The following is a 17,182-nucleotide window of genomic DNA, read 5'->3' on the forward strand; positions in this document are numbered from 1 at the left end:
ACATCTGTCATATCAATTTTTACTTTAAACAAAAATATGGTGGATATATACGTTCAAACACTGTAATCAGAAAATATTTTTTGAGGCTTGCACATTTGCCTGGTTGTGTACTATGTACTGGAAATCCAAAAGAAAATGAAGTCACTGCCCAGACTGGGGGATACTGGTGTACAAACAAGCAGGTCAGTAATCCAGTGTCATCACTGCTCTAGCAAATGGAAGGCTCAACTAGCATCTCCAGCCTGCAGAACCTGTACCCCTGGGGATGCAGGATGACTTTCCAAAGCAGTACACTGGGCCATGTGAGTGTTGGGAAGCCAATCAATTTCCAGGTTCCTAACCTTCCTTTAAGTCTTTCTCAAGCCCTGCCTGCCAGAAAATGTCCGAGGAGGAAACATCTTGCCAGTTCTCTTTGCCACCTCCTGTTACACAATGGGCCTTCTCTCAGTATACAAAGGAAAAGCTTTTCTTTCATTCACTCCAAATTGTCCAGCAAGCCACCAGAGCATAAAGAAATGGATGGTTCAGATTATTGTGTCAGCAAAACCTTCTCTAAGTAAGTCACCATAAACCCACTGCCAGGCTTCATGTCTGTCTCACTACTGGGCTGGAGTATGGCATTAGAAACCAGAAATTTTGGTTTGTGTTGCCATAGTCTACATTCAGATTATGTTAAAGATGGAGGCAATAGGAGCAATGACATTTTGTTTTTTTTGTTTTTGTTTTTGTTTTTTTCAGGAACTGGTATTTATTATCAAAGTCATATTCGATGAGCAATGACATTTTGTTGAAAGGTCTTGTCTCTTCTATTCCCTGATTCTAGTCTGAATCATCAGGGCTGGAGAGGAACACTGAAGGGGACAGGACCTTATCTCTTCCAGGTGACCAACACATGGCATACTTCTGTGCCTTATCTTTCTATATTAGAATTAGAGTATTTGAGGTTTATAAAAAGCAGACCAGGAATGACAAATCTATGAGGTGTACCCTTGCATTGTCACCAGGAGGAAAAAGCTTAATAGACTCTCTTACCATCTGTTTCTATTACATACTTAGAATGTTCTCAAAGAGGAGGTGTTAAGTGCCCTGTTTACTTCTGATGGAGAATGGCATATCTAAGAGCAAAAGGGGTGTATCTAAGAGAAGTTCGTATTTTATATTTTCTTGAACATGTATTACACTCACAGGAAAAGCATTTTTTTAAAGATTTATTTATTTGATAGAGAGAGAGAGAGCACAAGCAGGGGGAACAGCAGGCAGAGCAAGAGAGAGAGGCAGACTTCCTGCTGAACAGGCTCAGATATGGATCTCAGTCCCAGGACCCTGGGAGCATGACCTGAGTGCAAGACAGATACTTAACCAACTGAGCTACCAGGCCAGGAAAAGTATTTTCACTAACTTTTTCCAAAAAATTACTATGTTCCAAAATACCAAATTTCCCTTTGTCCTTATCTTTTGCTGAGTTTCAATCATCAACTACTTCTCATTTTTTTCCCCCTATTTACCACATAATTAAAACTAGTTTATCTTAGTGGTAGCATATTGTGGATTCCACTGTAAATAACACACTTAGCAAACATGAATAAAACTTAATACATCTGGGTTGTGGCCTACTGCCTTTTCTTTCTGCTGTTAATTTCCCCCAAATAGATTAATCTGGCCTCTTACCAGCACAGCAGCTAACTTCAGCTACCAGCAGGTACTGGTGTAAGACAAAATGTTCTCTAAAGCAATCCAGGATATAATACTCTAGATTTAAAAAAAACAAGCCTCATTTAATTAGGATTAATTTCTCCCTCTCAGAGTTGATATGTGATTCTATTTTGGTAAAAAGCAAAATTTTAAGCTTACTTATTTCCAGACATGAAATGCAATTTCTAGTCTAGAATCTATCTGGAATCTTCAGGTATCTGTTCCTCTGTCCATCTTTTTAGGGTGCTGCAGGAAGACCTAGAGATTTGCCATGCTGAGGGTTTCTTCTGTGTACAGAAGAGAATGGGAAGTGCAAATGAGGGTGAGGGGAAAGTGAGGAGGGAGAGATCAAGAATCCTGATGGGTAGCTCTAGCAGGTGCAGAAGTCCCCCCTCCCCCCCACACATACTGAGTTCAGGAGTCTGCACTTTGAGCTCAGGGGTTTCAAAGTGGAGGATGTGCCCTAGGATGTACAACACTGGGGAGTCAGAAATTTTTGATTATATGTGTGTTTTCTTTAATAGGTAGGAAAAATTACTTGTATTGAACACACGTGGGTTGACATGGGTACCCTCTGCTCTGTGTATCAGATGATCATACTGTCATAAACTTTCCTTGGGGAGGGGAAGGGGATCTTCGCGGCTCTAAGGGGCCACTTGTGTGGCCTTCTGCATTTGCCCCTTTCAGCAGGTTGTGATTGTGGCAGTTTATGTGAGCTCGATTAAGGAGATTTACAGATTATGCCAGCCAGTATTAATTGATAATCCTTGAAAAAGGGACAACTGGCCTTCAAAGACTTCTGCAAACCAAACAAACACAAATAAGAAATCAAAAGCATAAAATCAGAATAAAGAATATATTGGTAATATAAAAACAAGGATCTAACAAAAATAAGACAGCTGACTTTTTTTACACAAGTTCTCCATTATTCATGTTCCTAGATAAAAATGTTAATAATGGTTTAATCAGAGCTGACAAGCAACGGACCACAAAATTTTGGTTATCATCAAGGAGACTGTTTAAAAGCGATTTATATCTACTGTCATTAATGATTACTTGGGTCTTGAGTATATTGGGCTTTTAGCCAAGGATGGTATAAGAAAACAACCATAATTTGGAAGATATTTTAAAATATTAATAATTCCATGATTATGTCATCTTTTTTACTCCTATTTGTGTGTGTGACTTATTACTTATGAGGTTATTTTCATAAATAACTAAACAAACATATTAGGCTTGTATGCCTCTTTGCTTAACATTGCTGTATAACCAACCAACTCAAAACTTTGTGGCTTAAAATAGCAATGTACTATTATCTCTCATGGTCTGTAGGTTGTCGGGCTCAGCAGGATGAATTTTAACTTGGGGTTTCTTATGTGGTGTCAGTCAGTCTTCTGGAAGCTCTACAGGGCTGGATGTTCAAAATAGACACTCACATGGCTGGCAGTTGATGCTGGATGTTAGCTAGGAGCTCATCTGGGTTGTTGACTAGTGAGTCTGCACTATGGCCTCTCTATGGGGTTTGAGCTTTTTACATGGTGTCTGGGTTCTAAATGGGGGAGACCCAAATGCCTTCCAAGAGGAAAGAAGCAAAAGCTGCCAGGCTAAAGTATGCCTGGAACAGCGTTACTTCTACATTTGTGCCATATTATATTGATCAAAACAGCCACAGGGCCCAGATTCAAAATGGTGGGGAAAATAAGCCACCTCGTGATGGGGTTGTCAGAAGAGCATATATAATGGAAGATAATACTGTGGCCATCTTTGAAAAATACAGTGTGCCAGAAATGCTAAATTTTTTCCTTTTGGGATGTACAATCATAAAGTTTGGAGCTGTTGAAATAACTCAGAATTGTAGGTAGGGTCATATACCTTGTGGTCAAACTGACTTGACCTGGAGCTGTTTGATCTTGTGAAATGTAGCTGACCTCTCTGAAAATTGAGATAATAGAATCTATAGGGTGGAATGGGGATAGGGATGCTTTTAGTATTAGATAAGAAAATGTGTACCCAAAACTCCCAGAATACCATAACTGGCTGGATCAGTAGCAGATATTATTATGGTTTTGAGTTGAGGAGTGACTGGTTTAGAAAAAGGTTTTCAGAGCAAGCACTCTGATGACAGCATGGAGGATGTATCAGATAGAGGAGAAGGTGGAAGATTAAGAATGGGGCCAAGGGGATCACCAGTGAGATGGTCATCACGTGATGACCATTAAGGAAGGAGAGAAACAGGTGGAGAAATGTGTAGGCAGAAGTCTCAATGTGAATTGGTGACTTACTGAACGGGGTAAGAAAGGGAAGGGAAATATCTAGAGCTATGTTTTTATGCTTTTGTGATTGATCTTTTGTAGGCAGTAAATTTTTTAAAAAAATCTGGTCTCATAAAAATCATGGAGTCCTAGGAGCACTGTGTCAGAGTCACTTTTTTTTTTTTTTTTTTGTAAATCAATTCATTTTATTGGTAAAAAATTATTGTTCAAAGTAGAAAACATAACATTAAACATGTCATGATCATTAAATTTAAAATAAAGGTAGTTAACTGTTATGGGTTGACTTGAGTCCCCCAAAAAGATATGTTGAAATTGTAAACTCCAGTACCTGTGAATGTGATCTTATTTGAAAATAGGGTCTTTGCAGGTGTAATCAAGTTAGAATGAGGTGAAACTGCATTGCGGGGGTGGGGGTGGGGGCTTAATCCAGTATGACTTGTGTCCTTATGTGAAGAGGGAAATAGAGATAGACATACATACATACATACATTTATTTATGAGAGAGAGGGGGAGAGAAACATAAGCACACTCCATACTCTGTACAGAGCCTGATGCAGAGCTCGATCTCATGACCCTGAGATCACAACCTAAGCTAAAGCCAAGAGTCGGGTCAGTGCTCAACTGACTGAGCACTGAGCATAGAGACTGTCTTGGGGCTCGATCTCGCAGCCCATGAGATTATAACCTGAGCCGAAATCAGGAGTCTGATGCTTAACGAGCCTAGCCACCCAGGCACCACGCTGCCTCCTTGGTGTCTGTAGTTTTAAGCCAGCTGTTGTTATAGCAGTCCTAGAAAACAAATACAGTAACTATACATATACTACAATGAATTATTCATTTTACTTGGTTAAAGGGGCTTGGCATTAAAGTAAGCCCAACTAATTTTTTTTAAAGATTTTATTTATCTATTCATGAGAGATACAGAGAGAGGCAGAGACACAGGCAGAGGGAGAAGCAGGCTCCACGCAGGAAGCTGACATGGGACTCGATCCCAGGTCTCCAGGATCAGGCCCTGGGCTGAAGGCAGCACTAAACCGCTGAGCCACCCGGGCTGCCCAAGCCCAACTAGTTCTTTTGTCAAGATTTTTTTCTGGTTTACCTTTCCAGAGACATGAGATGGGGCTTTCTCAGGGCAGATAAAAGCTGTGCCTCATCTATGTGTGCCTTCCCAGTGGCAAGCAGAAACACGTAAATAATAGGTATGCACTTTGATGAGCCAAACTGAGCCTTTTAAAATTTTTTTATTAAAACAACAAAAACAAAACAAAAACAACAACAACAACAAAAAACACTTGGGGCACCTGGGTGGCTCAGTCAGTTGAGCGCTGACCTGACTCTTGGCTTTAGCTTAGGTTGTGATCTTAGGGTCATGAGATTGAGCCCTGCATCAGGCTCTGTGTGAAGTGTGCTTGAATTTCTCTCTATCCCATGCCATGGTCACTGTCACTGTCACTCTCTCTCAAATAAATAAATAAATAAATAAATAAATAAATAAATAAATCAATCTATCTTCAGAAAAAAAAAACTACTTGAAAGACTAGATATTTTTAAGATTTTCCTCCATATAATATTGTCCTGATGATTAATATACCTAATCTCAGGGCTACCCATAAGTGAAAAAAAAAAGATTTTTTAAATTAAAAAATAGAAATATAACAATAGCTAATATTTATTGAGCAATACCAAGATGCGAAGTCCTGCTGAGTCCTTTATACATATCTTCATGCTGAATCTCATCACTGCCTTATTACTACTCTGATTTTAAATGTGAGACTCAAAACAGGTTGATAATTTGCCAAAGGTCATATAGCTGATAAGTGATAGAATCAGGGTAACAACCCTCCACTATGACCAAATAGATGACAATGCTCAAGTGTGCACTGAGACCAGAGCCACATGTGGCTATTAAAACATAAATGAAAATTAATTAAAATTAAGCAAAATTAAAAATTCAGTTCCTTAGGCACACTAACCACGTTTCAATGCTCAGTAGCCACATGTGGCTTGGTGCAGGCAGAGAACATTTTTAATATTGCAGGAAGTTTTATTAGAAAGCACTGGTCCAATCCCTTAACAGAATACATTGAAAGCCCACGTTATGGCCAGTTAAGGGGAAAAAGGCATAGCAGAAGGAAGAGAACAGAGGGAAAAAAAAAAAGGGAGATTTAGGGTGAGGGAGTGCCTTTAAGTGAAGAAGCCTACATCTAGGGGTAGAGTGGCCTCTGAGGACATTTTTAGTCTGCTGTATTGTAAATTTTGGCAGCGGAAATTCCAAAACATATTAAATACATGTATTTTAAAAATTAGGGAGCTACAATTTAACAGATAAATCTCAACTGTGTGCCTGGCATTGAGTGAGGGGGCTGTTGCTAGGTGGACATATAGGCATAACTTATGAAAATTAGAGCAACATTAATCAAATAATTAGAATAAAGTATGACAGGTATTTTGAAGTGGGAAAAAATTCTGTGGAGAGAAATAGCAGACGGGCCCATGGTAGCCTTGATAAGGTTCGAGGTGCCTCACTGAAGACAAAGTGCCACATAACCGAGAAAGGAAGGATAAGACAACCATCCAGCGGCATGGGGGTGTCTGAGCTGGTTGGCCAGCCTTGAGAAGGCCTGAAGCCAAGAAGAAGGACTGAACTAGTTAAATATGTGGCTGGAGAAAGAGAGAGTAGCAAAAGGTGAGCCAGGGAGTTGGGGCAGAAATCAGAATTTGGGATGAGTGGGAGAGCTTTCTAAAATATTGTCATAAAGGTGATGTAAAGCTTTGAGGATTTTCTAGCCAAGAAAGGGATATGTGCAGATTTGCATTTTGAGATGATTTCTCTGGTTGCCATGCTAAGGATGGTTTAAGGGGAAGTAAGGCTGAAGATGGAGAGGCTGCTTAGAAGCTGTCGGTACTAGGATGGCAGTAATATGTCTGGAGAAATGGCAACTGTCTGGATATTTGGAGCTAGAATGTACGGACATTGATCACTTAGTTGTCTCTGAAGGACAATCTTTAGGTTTCTGGTTAGGGCAACTGCATAGAGTAGAGGTCTGCAACCTGTAGCTGACCAGCCAAATCTGCTCTGTCCTGTTTTTGTAAATACAGAGTTTTTTTTTTTTTATAAAGATTTTATTTATTTATTCATGAGAGACATAGAGAGGCAGAAACATAGGCAGAGGGAGAAGCAGGCACCCTATGGGGAGCTTGATGTAGGACTCCACCCTAGGACCCTGGGATCATGACCTGAGCCACCTAGGTGCCCCTATGAATATAGTTTTATGGGATCCCAGTCATGCCCATTTTTTTATGTACTGTCCATGGCTGCTTTTGAAATTCATTGATGGATCTGAGCAATTGCCTCAAAGACCACACCGCCTTCAAAGCCTAAAATATTTGCTATCTGGCCCTTCGAGAAAATGTTTGCCAACTGGGATAAATGATCATTACTTTTATTTATTGAAATATTAACACTTCCCAGGCAACGTTCTAAATAATTTACATATGGTACAATACTCCATCCCAATTGGCAAACATGAAGTGTTGCTGTGGTCCCATTTTACAGAAGCACAGGATGTGACATTCACACTCATAGCTTTGGTTACCACCTCCATGCCAGGGACTCATCAAATGTTGACTTCTAAGCCAGACCTTCTTTGGAGCTTCAGACAGGCATATCTCTAACATCTAGTCGGATAGATGGCCCAAAATTCAATATTCCCCAAATCAGACTCCTGTGTGTGCCCTCAAACCGGATCATCTTTCAGTTTTCCATTTCTTAGCAAATATCACCAACCAGAAGAGCAAGCCAGGATAGAAGGAGCCCTTGTTAGCACTTGTCTCTCCTTGTCCCTTCTCTTGTCCATTCTATCTAAAGATTGCTGAAATCTGGCTGCTTCTCTTCATCTGGATCATCTACCACCTGCCAAGTCCACCTTATTAATAAGGTCATCATTTGTGTAGGTTCTGTAAAAGTTTTCTCGTAAATCCATTTCTCTTCACCCAGGCCCTCCTGCAATTTTCAAACTGCAGCCAGAGTGCACTTTCAATCCTATCAACCTCTACCCTCATTCCCCACCTAACCTACCCTTTCAAAGGCTTTTCTTATTCTTAGGATTCTCATCAATTTTATTGTTTTTATGTTGTTTCATTGTTTTTGAATTATTCTTCAGAACTGATGGGAACGTATGATAATTCTTGTCAGTACACATGAAATAAATTCTGAAGGTCAGGGTTCAATTAATTTAGTTCCCCAGCTGTGGAAGAAGCCAGTTTTATGTCCATTGCAAATTCATGTCAGGGAAATTGTCCTTAACTCCCTTTATAAGGCACTAACTAGGTAGTTGGCTCTCTGCCAACCGTCCCAAGTCTCACCTGGACCACGCACCCTCTGCTTGTCTCCACTCCAGTCCTCCCTCTCTCCTGCCTCTCTCCTGTCTCCGGGAAGCACCATGTTCCTTCCCTTCTCAGAGATGTCCTTCCCTGGAATTCATTTTCATCTCAGATGTTTTTCATCCCTTGTAGTAAATATTTTTTATCCTCCAGGTCTCTAGTTAAGGATCCCTTGATGGAAAGCCTTTCCAGACCTTTCTGAGTGGGATACATTCCATTATTAGAGGCTAGTAAAACACAGGCAGCACTGATTACTTTCGCAATTTTACATTTCTAGGATTAATTGATGCTTTTTAACACAAGTGACATTTTTCTATGTGGCTAAAGGCAATGCATGATAATGGGATGGAAGTATGCTCACACTGCATCCTCAGCACGTTAGCCCAGTGCCTTCCCCAAAGTTACACACACAATAAATTTTTTAGACAGATTTTTGGCTGTAAGTACTCACTGCTCAGGAGAGAGGTGGATTGAAAAAATATATATTTGGGAGCCATCACCATATAGGTTCAGCCATGAGAATGCACAGGAAGCAAAATCATTGGGTTGAGCAAAATGAAGGCTATTAGTGACCTTGTTCAGGTGGAATAATTGGACAGAAGTCAAATTGTAGCCACCTGAAGTGGGAAGAACTAGAAGCAGTTAATACAGATGGCACTTGCACAAAGTTTGGCTCTGAAGAGATGAAAGGTATGGGTGGCACTGTGGGAATTCTTTAATAACCTCATTTTTGTATTATATATACATTCTTGACTGAAAAGCGAGGATTTACAAGTGACACTTAAAATAGCAATAAAATTTAGGGCACCTGGGTGGCTCAGTCAGTTAAGGATCCAACTCCTGGTTTTGGCTCAGGTGGTGATCTGGGGGGTTGTGAGATACAGCCCCGCATCTGATGTTGCGCTCAGCGGGGAGTGTGCTTCTCTCTAAAATAAATAAAATCTTTAAAAATGGAACAGCAAGAAAGTTGGAGCTGTGTAATGTCTACCTTTAAAACAATAACAGGCTTTTAATACATGTCTGGTGTAGTCAGTTAAAGCATTTGAGTGCAAATAAATTGTTAATAACTCAACTAAGGATTTCTTATTTTTAGGCCTGGGGACAAGATTGGAAAATGGCAGCCCTAGAGTTTACTTAGTCTGTACTTTTTTTTTTTTCTTTTTTAAATTTGATTTTAAATTTCTTCAAAGGGTCTCTGGTTTCTAGGTTTCCTGTGACCTGCCTGGGCCATATGGTCTTCAGAGCTTCCCACTCCACCCAAGCATAAGAGGCTTTGAAGGGAAGAGAGGAAAGGAGAAATGAATGTTGTTCTCTGAGTTGATAAGATTAGAGCTATATTGTCTTTAAGGCTGCATGAAATCAATTCTAAAACCAGACCAGATTTAACTGCTCTTACCCAGAAAAAACCACCCTCCCCCTTTCCAAGAACAAATCAGCCCGTCACCACTTCCTATTAATTTAAAAGCCCAGAAGAGCTCATAACTTAGGCTGACGTTACCCTGGGAGAACACAGCAGAAGAGGCAGTAGCTTCGTTTTCCCTTTCAAAGGTCTTTTTATCAGCTCCCTAAATAATTGCTTTCATGGGCTTCCATCAGAAAACTAAGTTCGATTGGGAGCTCTTTATAGTCTATTTTGCCAGAAAACACTTAATGGGTGGGTTGGGTATAAGTAGCATCGAGGTGTTTGGGCGGAAAGAGATCTTAAGAGATGTGAGCCTGGTAGCCCTGCAACACTCTGCCACAAAGCCGCCCTGAGTAAGTAGCACAAAGAAATCTAACACCCGGCGCAGCGGTTTAGCGCCGCCTTCAGCCCAGGGCCTGATCCTGGAGCCCCGGGATCGAGCCCCACGTCGGGCTCCCTGCATGGAGCCCGCTTCTCCCTCTGCCTGTGTGTCTCTCATGAATAAACGAATAAAATCTTGAATCTAAAACCCAGATTCACGTTCTTCCTCAGCAGTCTGCACGTGGTGGTGGGGGCGATGGGAGCCAGTGCACAGCTAACCATCCTGGGCTGCAAACGCGGTTTTGTCCACAGGCAGCTCTGCCCTAGCGTAAATCCATTTCCCCAAGATTGCCTTCGCCTCGGCCCAGCCCAGTGGCGTTTCCAGGCCATTCACCCAGCGGTTGTTTGGCAAATAAGGATGCTCCCGAAGTGCCTGCATCTGGAAAGGCGCTCGCGTGGGGCGCGCGCTCTCGTGCCCCAGCCCGGGACCGGGTGGCAGGGACGAGGGCTTGGGTTCCCGCCACTCACGAGCCAGAAGGACCCGGCGGCGGGAGGCTCCTCCTCCAGGAATGCTGGAGGGGCTGAGCGGCTCCCTGCGCTCGGCCCTGGCGCGGGGCCCCCGGCGGTGGCAGTGCGCACCGTGCAGCGCGCGCGCCGGGGCCTGGCCGCGCCACCTGCCCTCGCCGACCCCCGCGCGCCGCGTGCAGCCGCCTCCGCCGCCGCCGCTCCCCGCAGCCCCGCGCCCCCGGACCCTGCCCATGGCCAGCCCGACGCGCGCCGCCGCGGCCCTCGCTCGCCAGGTACCCGGCCCCGGGCGCTTGCGGAAGGGGGTGGCGGGTTGCACCCGGGGCCTCCTGCACCGCGTCGCCGCGCATCGCCGAGCCGCCTCCGCCCAGGCGGCTCCTTTCTCCCCAGCCCTGACCCAAATCTGCGCCTCCGGCCGGCGAACTCCGCTTTGGGGAGGCCCTTGCCGGGCAGGCCGCCGGCGGGAACGCGAGGGTCGCCATGGAAGCCGCTTTGGGGGAGGAGGGGGACGCGGAATTTCTGGGGCTGCGAGACCTGACAGCCGCAGCCTGCGTGCCTTCGCCATCCCCAAATATTTTGACCGCGACCTTCTGCCTCCTTGGATTCCGCGCCCCCCCCCACCTCCTTTTTCCCTCCCACACGTAGCTATTTAGCAGATTAGGTTTCTTTTCTTTTTTTTTTTTTTAGGTCTGCAGCTTTTTCCAATTCGCCCCACTTCCCTTGTGTCCTTAAATATCTTGTAAATTACTCCCTAATTCCCTGAGGTTTGGTCCTTAACCTGCGAGGTTCGGTGTGGGTGCGCCTGCATTGCAGGACCCTGCCCTTGGGGGAAGAAAAAAAGGTTCATTCTCGTCCTCATCCCTTCTCCAGTCTTCCTATTGTGCGCCGCTGATTGACAAGACCACGAGGCTGAGCGCGCCCAGGAGATTTTTCTATAAATGACTTAACACCCCAGTCTAGACTATTTACTCGGATGGAAGGGGGACGATCACCGTCTTGCTCCTTGCTGGTGAACCCCGGCTCTGTAGGGCGACCCTGGAATCTAACCAGGCTGCCCTAAGCCAGCGGTGGAGGATGAAAACAGCTGCGTCCTCCGGAAGGGTGGAAAGTGAAGGACGGCGCTCCCCGGACGCCCTCCTTTGGGGCTGGCGCTTGGTTGGTTGATCCTCCTTTTCCTGTTTGCTTGGGTACCTGAGCGGAGGACGCAGTGTGATGGTGAGTGATGACTGATTACCCCAGGCCTCAGTTCCCCACCTGGTTTTACTCAATGAGCTTAATTCTTTTTAAGGACTGCAATAACGGATGCTCCCCGGAATGTACTGGAGAAGCCGGATCCAAAGAGATGGTGGGGACTTTCAAGGTAAGTGATTTGCCAGAGGTTAAGTGAAGCAACAGTCAACTGAATGAATCTGTTTCTTGTTGGCATTTGGGCAATTTTCACTGCGTCGGTCATACAGTAATTTAGATATGCTGACATGCATTTTTTTTTCTGACATGCATTTTTAAATTCCACTCTTGTGGGGGTCGTTTGGGGAGCAGTAATATCTTCATATCTAAAATTACCTGGCAGTTAATTGTTTATTTCATGAATTATAACTTTTTCTTGGAAAACAATTTGTAAATATTCACCTGGAGGTTTATCTGATTGTATAAATAAGTATAACCATTCACTAGTGGAAAAAGTTATACTTGTAATGTTTCTCCTTAAAGCAACACCTAACATTTTACAGTAGTGTTGTGTTTCCTTATTTTCTCTCTGAATAATGTTAGATAATCTCATATGTTTGTATGTTACATAATCTCATAATTTACCAGGCTACTAATGAAGAGCAAATGAGAATCTGGTAAAAAGCACTTTGAAAATCATACAAGTACAAATATAAGGTGTATTATTATTTTCTCTATGAAGCATCATCTCCACTCCACCCCATGGTCTCCCCCCTCCCCCCAACCGTGGAGGGTTTTGCTTCTCTTTATGTCTCCCTCTCCTCTCCTGCCTATTTCAGTCACTGTCAATTGTCATCCATAGCACAGAGTGTCCTAATGATCTCACATCCTGGCAGGGTTCAGAGAGGGAGTGCAAACTTGACTCATCAATTTCCCACACTCTTACTGTGCTAGGCATTGGAAATTTGAGGATAAATTCAAGATACAGTCTCCGATCTCAGGTTAAAATAAAAAAAAAAAAAGAAATAGATTAGAATATAGTAATTTCCTTCCTAGAATAAGTTTGTGAGTTTTATTTGTCCATAATATTCCTGGTCCTTTAAAGATAATATCCCCTATAGCCTTATAGCTGATCTAATCTACTCTGCTAGCCTGTGAAGACTAAGTTCTAATACATTCTGTGGACTTAGGTATTGAGAGATAGATTCTAGAAAGAATGAAATACAATGGACTATTTGATAATCTCTCAGGGTTATTTTATATAGTAGGTATATTCCTCAAAGGGTATATAGACAAATCCAATTTTTTCCCAAAAGATCTTTATATTTTTATACATAGAAAACTTATAAAGTTAAAATTAATTTGTAATGTAGGGTTGCCTGGGCATCTCGTTTGGTTGAGTGGCTGATGACTCTTGATTTTAGCTCAGGTCATGATCTCAGGATCATGGGATCGAGCCTTGCATTGGGCTAGAGCTCAGTGAGGAGTCTGCTGGAGTTTCTCCTTCTGCCCCTTGTGTGCTCTCTCCCCTCTCTCAAATAAATAAATCTTTATTTATATCATGAATTATTTTAATCTGTTGAATTTAGATTCTTGTGTATTAGATTTTAGTTAAAGGGGAAGTGTACTGACATTGTATGCTTATATTTACATATTGAAACATGAGTTGTCATGGTGGTTGTATTCACCCTGTATATGTAATGAGGCAAATGAAAAATGAAATTGATATTTTTGGGGGGATATGGTGGATTTTATGGGACTATATTTGCTTTTGGCAAAGTTATTATTTTTTTTTATTTACTCCTTTTGTATTTTTAAGCTGCTCTTTTGGGTTTCTCATGGGTATTTTTCATATTGCATCCCCTCCATTTTAATGCAGTTATCTTAAATGAGGATGCAGTTTCTCCACAAAACCCAGAAATGAGATGACTTACTACTTGGGAATCCTATAGAATCTTTCTGTGGACTCCAGAGCTGCCTTTGTTTCAAAGAGATCAGTTGTTTGTTTCTTCCACTTTCTTCTGCTTTATAGATCTCCACAGAATGTGACACTCCAAATCTCTAATTCTCCTCTTCCTACCTTTCTATTTTATTTAAGATAGATTAATTTATTTGAGAGACAAGCTAGGCAAAGGGCAGAGGGAGAGAATCCACAAATAGGTGTCTGTCCCTCCCGCTCCCTCCGTTGAACACAGAGTCCCTCACAGGGCTCTATCCCAGGACCTTGAGATCACAAACTGAGCTGAAACCAAGAATCGTCAGCTGCTCAACTGAGCCACCCAGGCACCACTTTATTAAGATTCTAAATGAGTGTCTCTAAAGATAATGAACTTAGAACCTAACTTTCCAAATAGAATAAGAAAAATACTTATTATAGAACAAAGTTCTGTGTTTTCTGATAGCCTTGTAATGCCGAGATAGCTTTTAAATGTTTAAGTGTTGTGTCCAATGCAGAGAAGTACAGATACTATATTGAAGGGTGAGCAAGAGACAGGGCCTGAATGCTGGCTAATAGGGCCCTCAGGTGCAGCCAGGTTGCATTAGCGGGCTCTGGGCTTCCCCATTTCAGAGCAGATGGTTACCCAAGCATGGATTTTGAGTTAGGAAGTTTTTTTGTTTTTTTTTAATTTTTCCTTTTATTATTTTTTTTATAAACTTTTATTTATTTATGATAGTCACACACAGATAGAGAGAGAGAGAGAGGCAGAGACATAGGCAGAGGGAGAAGCAGGCTCCATGCACAGGGAGCCCGACGTGGGATTCGATCCCGGGTCTCCAGGATCGCGCCCTGGGCCAAAGGCAGGTGCCAAATCGCTGCGCCACCCAGGGATCCCGGAAGTTGTTTTTTTAAAGATTTTATTTATTTATTCATGAGAGAGAGAGAGAGAGGCAGAGACACATAGGCAGAGGGAGAAGCAGGCTCCATGCAGGGAGCCTGATGTGGGACTCGATCCCGGGTCTCCAGGATCACACCCTGGGCTGAAGGTAGCGCTAAACCACAGAGCCACTCCGGCTGCCCGAAGTTGTTATTTTTAATATGCATTGTTTTTGTCAATGTTTCTTGTCATTTCGCAATCCAGTCATATGGCCTTCCAAATTCTTCCATGAACATATGGCCTGAAACATCCTGACTTTGAAGTCATCAGAGAACATGAAGTATCGGAAAGAGACAGATTAATTATGCAGGAGAAAGTATCATTTTACAAATATTATTATTTTTATCCATCTTTGGGAAGGAAATGTGGAAAAAGGTTTCTAAACACTGATAAAAATTGTTTGCAAAATTTCTTTTATGCCAAAGATTTTTTTTTCCCCTTAGAACTAGATTTCACATCTACTTAAAGTCAGTCACAAACCTGTAGCTAATGTTGCTTTTAAAGAATTTTTATTCAGTGTACCAATTGTTTTAATATTCTTTGTTTCTCTTGGAGCTCAGGTCAAAGCTGTTTTAGTTTCTAGAATTACAGAATTTTTTTTTTTTTGAGAGAGGAAATTAGACTTCTTGATGAAATTCTGAAGGCACTCAGTTGTGTATTACTTTGAAAATCTGCATGTAAGGCAATCCTTAATTACAAATTAAAAAGAGGGTTGCTATTCATATCATTAATAAATCATATCTTACAAAGGGATGTAGTAGCTTACTAAAATAGAACTAATACCTGGTAATTTAATCATTTGTATTCAATTTCTAGAAACTTAACTAGTAGTACCAAGTTATAATTACAAGAGCATCAAGTCCAGCATAAAAACACCATATTCTGTGTCTTTGCCATTAACTAACTTGATTTCATTGGGTCAGTGGATCACTGTAGGTGGTCCTAGAGATATTTTAAGGAGAAAGTTTAGAAAAGTAAAAATTACATACTGGTCCATGATCATTCTTAAAGTTGGTTCTTTAAAGATTTGTAATAACAAAAGGGTCTTTTATGAAACACAGCAAGTACAAATGATTTTTATAAGAAGTATATAGCAGTCTTTTATTTTGACATATCCAAACCCATGAGGTCAATCCATGTTTAACGAAATTTAGAAAAGAATTACTAGCACATACTTGATATGTATAATAGTTACTGTGCTAAGTGGGAGTCCAACATAACCCAAAGAAATGACTCATTTTTCCAACCGTTCAAATTCATTATAAGATTTTCTAGAGCCAAACCAAACACTTCGGTGGTTAGGATGTCTATGTGGAGGGGCTGTATGAGCAACTGCTAGGCCGTTTGAAAAGCTGAGGATACCACCAGACTGCTGGGCCAGATGGGGTGTTACAGTTTCTACACTTCCTGCTGGAGGAAGAAAGGAAGTTTGGATAAACTGGCTGCACCACATGTCCAGTGTTATAGGTGGAGGAAATGATGGGCGGAAAAAGAGGTGAGGATGGGTAGGCATCTGTGGCCAAGTTTTAGTCCTTCCATGTTAAACAGAGGCATGTAGACAAGAATGCTTAAAGGCTGGTCAGAGTTTAGGTACCAGGTCAGCGTGGACCCCAAATACAGCCCCACCCATGTCCTTGTTATCAGGTTCTGTCCTGCCAGCCTCCCTTGCAGCTGGACAGATCACTGTGACACATTTCTGACCCAATAAGCCATACAGAAATTCCTGGGAAAATTTTGCTTTTCTGATTAGAAGGAATAGATTTGTCTGCTGTTATCCTTTTCCTCCCGTATCTTTGGACCTTGATGAAATCATTAAAGCCAAAAGCTATAGCTATAATGAGCCTTCTTTTGACCCTAAGGAGAAGGCTGAGAAAAATCACAGGACCTTGAGATTATAGGGGTATGGCCAGGCCTGGCTCCTCTAGATATATGTGAGAAAGTCAACTCCTATTTGAGTTTGACTTACTTGCAGCTGAATACATTAAGTGATAAAAGGCTAATGCAGCTCATTAGTGAGAGAAAGACTTGAAAAGACAAGTTAGTGCCATACTTGGGATACTTGATTTTGCATCTGAAGTATTTGGACTATGTATAGCCATTTAGCTTCTCATGGACTTTGAAGATTATGATCCAGGAGGGACGCCTGGGTGGCTCAGCTTTTGCACCTCCTGCAGCCCTGGACGTGATCCGGGGTCCCAGGATCAACTCCCACATCAGGCTCCCTGTATGGAGCCTGCTTCTCCCTCTGCCTGTGTCTCTGCTTCTCTGTGTCTCTCATGAATAAATAAAATCTTAAAAAAAAAGATCCAGAAGCATGTGATTATGTTCAGAGTGTATAAGTAACAGATATAGGATATTTGCTATTGAACGGGTAGTAGAAATTGAGAAATCAGAATTCTTGAAAGATTATTGAAAGTACGCATGTCTTGATTATGATAGGGAAGCAGGGCTTGGAGAATGCTGTTGAGAATGATAAATTATCTTTTTTTAGAAAATATTTCTTTGAGAGAAAAATACAGCAGGAGAAACACGAGCCAGTGGGG

The 17,182-nt window shown here is 42.0% G+C and overlaps 1 protein-coding gene across 3 annotated transcripts in view; it reads left to right on the forward strand.

Annotated features, from left to right (window-relative positions):
• Positions 1 to 17,182, forward strand: part of BCAT1 (branched chain amino acid transaminase 1) — a 107,150-nt gene that overhangs the window by 22,847 nt on the left and 67,121 nt on the right. Inside the window, exons 1-2 of one of the 3 annotated variants that reach the window (XM_072798649.1) lie at positions 10,787 to 10,871; positions 11,885 to 11,956. In XM_072798649.1, the coding sequence (XP_072654750.1) occupies positions 10,830 to 10,871; positions 11,885 to 11,956 (114 nt within the window). In that variant the 5' untranslated portion in view covers positions 10,787 to 10,829. Of the gene's footprint in view, positions 1 to 10,786; positions 10,872 to 11,609; positions 11,812 to 11,884; positions 11,957 to 17,182 lie in introns of those variants that run through there. The other 2 variants (XM_072798651.1, XM_072798650.1) reach the window with 2 other exon arrangements.

This window comes from Canis lupus, chromosome 25, assembly GCF_048164855.1.
Source record: "Canis lupus baileyi chromosome 25, mCanLup2.hap1, whole genome shotgun sequence".
NCBI lineage: Eukaryota > Metazoa > Chordata > Mammalia > Carnivora > Canidae > Canis > Canis lupus.